General features: G+C 40.4%; 1 protein-coding gene across 1 annotated transcript in view; it reads left to right on the top strand.

Annotated features, from left to right (window-relative positions):
- ASXL2 (additional sex combs like 2 (Drosophila)) overlaps positions 1 to 7631 on the top strand; it is a 200668-nt gene that overhangs the window by 86017 nt on the left and 107020 nt on the right. Inside the window, exon 3 of the mRNA XM_006835227.1 lies at positions 2384 to 2386. Coding sequence (XP_006835290.1) covers positions 2384 to 2386 — 3 coding nt within the window. The remainder of the gene's footprint in view (positions 1 to 2383; positions 2387 to 7631) is intronic.

Raw genomic sequence — 7631 nt, forward strand, 5'->3', positions numbered from 1 at the left:
ACCCATCTGCATTTCATTTCATCAACTCCGCCTAGGCAGATTGGATGCTACTCCCTGGAGATTCTGCCTTCCTTCAGGCCCCCTGTCTCTAGATTCCCTATTGAAAGCTTGTAAGCCAGTCACTTCTTACCTTTGTAGCCCCGCGCCCCCCATTTTGGGTAGCTCCAAGTTGCCCATTCCTGTCTACTCTGTGTGTGGAGGGTGTGGGAATGATTCTTGCTGTAAGAATTTGTTCCCTCTTTTGACCTACTGTTTCCATAGGTGTAGGTCAGGTTCATCAAATTGCATCAGGTTACTCTTATTTTCCTCTTCTTTCTTCTTCTGGTTGAGCTCTGATCATCCAGTCATTGAAGCCAAGTCAAGTGGGTATTATCTGCAAGTGTGGGTGTTCTAATGCCTATGTCCTCTCTTTTTATCAGCTGAACGCTTCACTCTCCATATTGTAGGGCTTAGCTCGCCACTTCATTGTTGTTTTTCCCTAACTTCCCCTTATCGGTGACAAGCGTGGTCACCAATCAGAGCGTGTATTCCCATTGAGTCTTAGTCTTCGAAGGGACCCGATCACTTGCCTTTGAGGGGACCCGATCACTTGCCTTGATGTTTCCTGAGCAAGCAACTTGTTTGTTCTTGTAGTAACAGTCTGTCTGCCTTTATTGTTTTATATTTTTCCTGTAGGTCTTTCTTTCAAGAAGTTTCTTCTATTCTTCTAGTCCTTCCAGGCTGGTCTACTGGTCCTTTCAAGTGGAAATTTCCCATCTCTGGAGATCTGGATATGGTTCAGGCTACTACCTATAGTCTTATGTAGTACAGAGGAGGCTCTGCAGGGAGCCTCCTTCACTGGGTACGTTGTAGCCCCATTTTAGGTGTTCGAAATGATGTTTTTGATATTTAAAAAAATCACTTAGCTTTCCTGTAGCTTACATAAGGAGCTGTGGTGGCATAGTGGGTTACGAGTTGTGCTGCTAACTGCAAGGTCAGCAGTTCAAATCTACTAGCCACTCTACTGGAGAAAGATGAGGCTTTTTGCTCCCTTAAAGATTTACAGCCTCGGAAACCCTATCCAGCATTATAGCCACCACCACCACCACTTACATTAATTTAGTTCATGAGGACAGTGACTTTATTTGCTCTTTCATCCAAAATTTCTATTCTGTGTAGTGCTTGACAGAAAGCAGGCAATGGAATCTTCTTATTAATAAATATATGAAGATCTTTATGGTTGGAAGCTCATATTAAATATTGTTGTAGTTTATTCTCTTGTTACAGTGATGCATCAAATGGTAAGCTTATAATCTTTAGTGTTTTTAGAGAGGTGAATGGTGAAACACATACTATACCTCTTCAAGGTGTGCTGCATCTCACTGTTGGGTTTTCATTCCTCAAACCTCATTACATGGTTTTCAGATCTTCCTCTGTGTATTTTCTCATATGCTCCCATATTTTGAAGAATCTTGATTCATTGTGATCCATACTTCAAGTCCTGGTGTGGCGCTGTGAGATAAAGCACTGGACTGCAAGGCTGTTTTGAATCACAAGGTTGGCGGTTCAAACTCACCAGTCACTCTTAGAGATCCATATAGGGTTGCTGTGAGTCGGAATTGACTTGATGGCACTTGACAACAACAACATATTTTGTTTGATTTTTAAATATACTAAAAAAGAAATGATTGACAAAGATTCAGATACTAATCTCTTTAAAAAGTTAAATTGTTAGATTGAAAGTCATTTCCCCTAAGGGTGGAACTCTGAATAAATTAATTAGAAACATGTATTCTTTTAATGAGTAGTATTAACACATTTGAATTAAATGTCCTGCTATACCTGTGTAAAGCATAGCAGCATTTTGGAAATGGAGAATACGTTTTCTCCAGTTTTCTACCTGACAGTAATCTTACAACTAACACGTAAATGCATCTTCTTTAAGGAAAGTTTGTGGGAGAAGGATGAGGCAGTCTGCTCTTGGAAACACTATACAGGGTCTCTAGGAGTCAGAATCAACTGGGGATTGGGTGAGGATGGTTTAGAGTTTCCCATGGAAGTCTTAGTGAAAAAGAATGTACAGATTTTGATGTTTCGGGTAAAAGGAGAGATGGCCAGAGGAAATACAAGAACCAGTTCTGATGTATTTAGTAGCTAATAAATAGCAGAAGCAATTTGGAGTTTTCCTTAAAGTAGCTTAGTTCTGTTTGGAGCAGATGAGACAAAAAGGCTTGAAGTAACCTTTGGAGGCGACAGGAACACTTAAAAAACAAAAAAGAGGATGATGAAAACAAAGGGAAAGAGTTGAGACTTGTAGATTGTAGCATTTATTTATAATTAGGTAGGTACTTTTACTATGGTATTTGACCATTTCAATGGGATTTCCATACATACTAAGACAAAGAAGGTCTGATGATACACTTCCAAAAATCAGCCGTTGAAAACCTTATGGATTACAGTGGTGTAATTTACAACCAGTCATGGGGATAGTACAGGACTTAACAGCACTTCATTCCATTGTACATGTGGTTGCCATGAGTTGAGGTCTAACTCAAAGGGCAGCTAACAAAAACAGCAGCAAATGAGAAGAAAAGTTAATTTCTTTAGTATTTACTATTAAAGAATTAAATTAGTAACAAATCTTGTTCAGTTTTTCTTGGTTAAAACATTATATAATTTTATTCTGACTCTTAACATTTAATACCAAATATATCTTGGATTTAGTGGTTCAGATAGAATTGCTTATTTCAAGTTTGTAGTACTGCTAGAACCATTAAAAAATTCAGTAAATTTTTACTAATTGTTTTTTACACAAGTTCCTTTTTGTTAACTTGATTCTATTCATTGATGAATAATTTTGATGGTTGGATTTACTTGGTTAGAGAACCTGCCCCACTTGCCTTCTCCACTGCTCAGTTCTCATTGTTATAGCTGATGCTCTCCATTTGTATGAATCTAAGTACTGACAGGATAATTATTATTGTTAGCTGCTATCATGCTAACTCATACTAAGCCCTGTACGCAGTGGAACGACATGCTGTCTGGTCCTGTTCCATGCCCATGATTAGCTGGGGAATGAACTATTGTGATCCACAAAGTTTTCAGAAATAGATCACTGGGCCTTCCTACCAAAACCCTCTGCCATGGAGGCAATTTCAACGCATGGCACCCCTGTATAGCATTTCTGAGGCTGTAAATCTTTACAGAGGGACAGCCTTATTCTTCTCCTGCTGATGAGCTACAAGTGGTTTTACCTGCTAACCTTGTGATGAGCAGTCCTGTTCTTACTTTACTGTACCACCAGAGCTCCTAGGGGGCCTTCCTACTCCTCATTAATCTGGAAACTGTGCTGGAACTTGTTGTGCAGCATGACAGCATGCAAGTCTTTACTGACAGACAGCTACACTGGCCAGTAATTGAACCTATGTCTCCTGCATGGAGGCAAGAGTTCCACCACTGAAGCACTGCTGCCGTCCAGAAGGAATGATTGGTGTTTCTTTTTACTCATTCAAGACACTATAAACGAAATCAAAGATTAAGAAAGAGATGTATTCACTTGATATAAATTGGTTGTATACTTTAATTCCTGTTTAAGAGTAACTGTTCAGGATGTTTATTTTACCTTGAATTACTACAGTGTTAATGGCAAATGACTCATTAGCTATCAATTCTTTTTTCATTTAAAATGTTTTCTATTATGATGAAAGTATGTACAAGAAAACATTTGTCAATTCAACAAATTCTACATGTATAATTCAGTGATAATTAATTATAATCTTTATGTTGTACAACCCTTCTTGCTGTGTTTTCCCAAATTATTCAACAATCATCAACAAAGATCAGTGCCCACCTAAGCACACACTTTCCCACTCTATATATTTTCTTATTTCATAAAAATGAGATTATACATATTTATCATTTTGCAACAGACTTATTTCACTCTGCTTGATGTTTTCAAGGTTCATCCGTGTTGTGACACACAGTAGGTCTTTGTTTCTCTCTGGTTGGGTAGTATTCTGTTGTGTGTATGTATTTGTTTATCTCTTCATTTATTGTTGGGCGTTTGAGTTGTTTTTACCTTATGATTAATGTAAAAAGTGCTGCAGCAAACAGGTTTACGGTTTGTATTTGTGCTTTCAGATCTTCTGGTTATATACCTAGAATTGTAATCGCTAGGTCATGTGGTAGTTAGCCATACATCCCCCACCCTGCTTTTCCTAGCTTATTTATTCAAATCTCATTCCCTGTATGTAGGCCTGGTTCTTCAATGGGTGTTTGTCACCTTTTGACTGCTCTCCGAACCAGTGACCCTGGATGAGTGCTCTCTAAACTCTCTTCAGGCCATTCTTTTGCTATTCTACTGAGGCCACATGAACATATGGTGGCTCTGTAGGATAAGCACTAGACTATGAACCACAAAGTCCGTGGTTTGAGCCTGCCAGCCACTCTGTGAGAGAAAGATGAGGCTTTCTGCTCCCACAGAGATTGAAGTCTTGGTATGGCACTGTAGATTAATGTGCTGGACTGCAAGGCTAGCAGTTAAAACTTAACCAGCTGCTCCTTGAACACCCTATACAGGATTGCTATGAGTAGGAACCAATTTAACAGCACTTTACAACAACAACAAATCTCTGTAGAGTGTCCTATGAGAAAGATCCAGCAACTCCCACTCTTAGGTAAAATCTGCAACCACACATCCTTCACAGCCGCTGTGTTCATTTCCTGTCTCCAACTTCTGGAAGTGTAAGTGAATATGCTTTCTAAACCCAAGTAGCCACTTGAGGAAGAGAAATGGGAGTGGAAGCAGAACCACTGGGCAGTGTGGAAGCAGATGAATAATATTTGGTACACATAGCCAATCAGAACAGTTAAACTCCTTGTGATCACATGGATATCTAAAATGCTTACCCCCGCAGTCCCCAGCTGCCTGGATTGGACTAGGTCTTCTTGTGCCACACGGTTCTCCTGTAACTAGATATTGTGTTCTCTTCAGTTAGAAATAAAGCTGTGAAAGAATGGTCTTCCAGGGCCTCTAGCACCATCTTTTCTAGTTGTAAATTTTTAAATCAGTCTTTCAAAACTTAACATAAATTTGTAGGAAAATTTAAGAGCAGTTAGTTTCTTTTGTCCTAAGTTCATTCTTCTTTCGTGATTGGTCATAAAGTGTCAGGAGGGATTCAGTCCCCAGCCTCCCAAACACACATAAGTCACTTCCCCACAGCTTTAGGTAACTGATTTTGGAACTTTAGGCAATTAATTTTCTAAAATTCAGAGTTTGATTTAGATGTTTTCTGCAGTCTTTTAGCAGTACAATTATTTAATTCTCAAAGTCCAGTCAGGTGACAGTAAGTGCACAGTAACTTGACATAGAAATTTAATATAAACTGGTGTGGCGCTATAGGATAAACACTGGACTGCTAACATCAAGGTTGGTGGTTGAAACCCACTAGCCACTCCTTGGAAACTCTGTATACTCGATGGCATCCAATGACAATACCAGCAACTATTTAACCAGCAGTTTGTTGTTGTTTGTTGTTGATAAATGCCATTGAGTCAGTTCTGACTGTATAGGGTTTCCAAGGAGCAGCTTGTAGATTTGAACTGCTAACCTTTTGTGGTTCTCAGTGTAGTGCTGATCCACAGCGCCACATTAGGAGTCCAGTAATTAGTCACTTCAAAGTAAAGAGTGCACAAAAGAACACAGTAATGGCAGATTAAGGAAGCAGTGACTACCCCTAGGCTAGGCAGTGTACCCCAGGAAGGACTCACTTTTGGAGAGGCCTTTCCTGTGCTCCAATCTGTGATTGAGCTGTCCTTGGAGAGGATGAAAGGAGTCCTGATAGTGAGTGGTATAAGTGCTTAGCTGCTGTCCAAAAGTGGTTGCAGCCCATTTGCTGCTCTGTGGGAGACAGATGTCCTAGTTGGCTTCCTTATATAAGGTTGTTATGAATCAGAATGGACTGGAAGACAGGGAGTTTGGTTTGGTTGGACAGGATGGGGTTTTGACCTATTGGGGAACACAGAGTTCACTGAGATACTGTAGCCCCCAGTGGCACATAGGAAACTGTCTGTTGATGCTAAAACTTGCAATGAAGCCATCTGCTGAAGTACCTGTCCCACTTGCTGGGGAACCAGCTGAGCTACCAAGAGAATTTTCTGGGAAACTCAGAAAAACGCCAGCATTCCACTAACCATTGCTGAAGAGTAAGCACTACTGGTTGCCATTTTCCACAGGAGGAAGCCGCCAAGAGTACACTGTAGCTAGGAAGAAAATCTCCTTCTGCAGTGTTCTTCTAGCACTCTGCCAACTTAATATTGTGTCAGCTTGCAAAAGTCAAATGTCACAGAGAATGGCAAAGAAAGGTGGATTTGGAGCTGAAAGTCAGTAGAGTGTGATAACTAGCATACTACAGAATAAAGATTTCTCCATTGACTGGTTCTGCATACCTATTTTATGTTTTCATGTTTCCTTTTCACCTATACGCCAGCTAAACTGATGTACTGCTGGCCCCTGTACAGGATCTAAAATTTCTCATCTTTACTCAGGACTTGGAGCAATCTTTTATCTTCATCACTTCCTGAACCAACCTTGGCAGTCTTGCAAAATCAACTCAGATGTTAACGTCCACAAAGTTGGCCTTTTCCTCTTTGTCTCAATGTAATTTCCTCTCTGAATTTTTATTTTTATTTGTTTTTCAAAGGAGGATTAGGACCTTTATGCAGTCCTTGGGTACAAAGGGTTAATACCTTCTACTGCAAAATTAAAGGTTGTAGGTTTAAATTCACCAAGAGTTGCTTCAGAATAAAGATCTGGTGATCTAGTTTTGAAAAATCAGCCATTGACAGCGCTGTAGATCACAGTTCTACTCTGACATACATGGGGGGAATGTCATGATTACAATCAACTTGATAGCAACTGGATTTTATATTATACTTGGTAATATGGTTTCATTTCCCTTAATAGATTACTTTTTAAAAAATGTTTTATTTTGAATTATGTGATAGATTACATGGGAGAACATTAGCTTTCCATTCATACTGTCGTATTTCGTTTTATTGCCATGATTACAATCCCCTCCACACAGCATCAACCAACCAAAGGGTATACCCTGCAAGCCTGCACCCCAGTCGCCAGCACACAACCCCTCTCCCTCTCTGGGTCTAGAGTCCCGAGCCGCTCTGTCTCTCCACATCAGCATCTCTGCCTGCATCTCTGGCATCACTGTTTCTCTGGGTAGGGTCCCGCTCTGCTCTTCTCCATTGTTGGCCCCAGGGAGCTCTGCTCCTGCCTGCAAAGTCAATCACTTCCCTTCTTTTGCCACAAAACATCTACCTTTACATTCACAACCCTCACAGTCAGCCCTGATAACAATTATTTACTGTTGTACCACAAGAGTCCTATCCCCATCTCCTTTCATCAGCCCCGCCCAGACAGATTGGATACTGCTCAGTGGAGATTCTATCTTCCCCCACGCCCTCTGGCTCTAGGCTCTCTCTTGAAAGCTTGTAAACCAGTCACTTCGTGCCTTTGTAGCTCCCCCATTTTGGGTAGTCAGTGTCCAAGGTGCCCATTCCTGTTTACCATGTGTAACGATGGGGTGGATTGGGAGTGATCTTTGCTGTAAAGATATGTTTCCTTTTTTTTTTTTTTT

The sequence above is a fragment of the Chrysochloris asiatica genome, unplaced genomic scaffold (assembly GCF_000296735.1).
Source record: "Chrysochloris asiatica unplaced genomic scaffold, ChrAsi1.0 scaffold00016, whole genome shotgun sequence".
NCBI classification, from domain to species: domain Eukaryota; kingdom Metazoa; phylum Chordata; class Mammalia; order Afrosoricida; family Chrysochloridae; genus Chrysochloris; species Chrysochloris asiatica.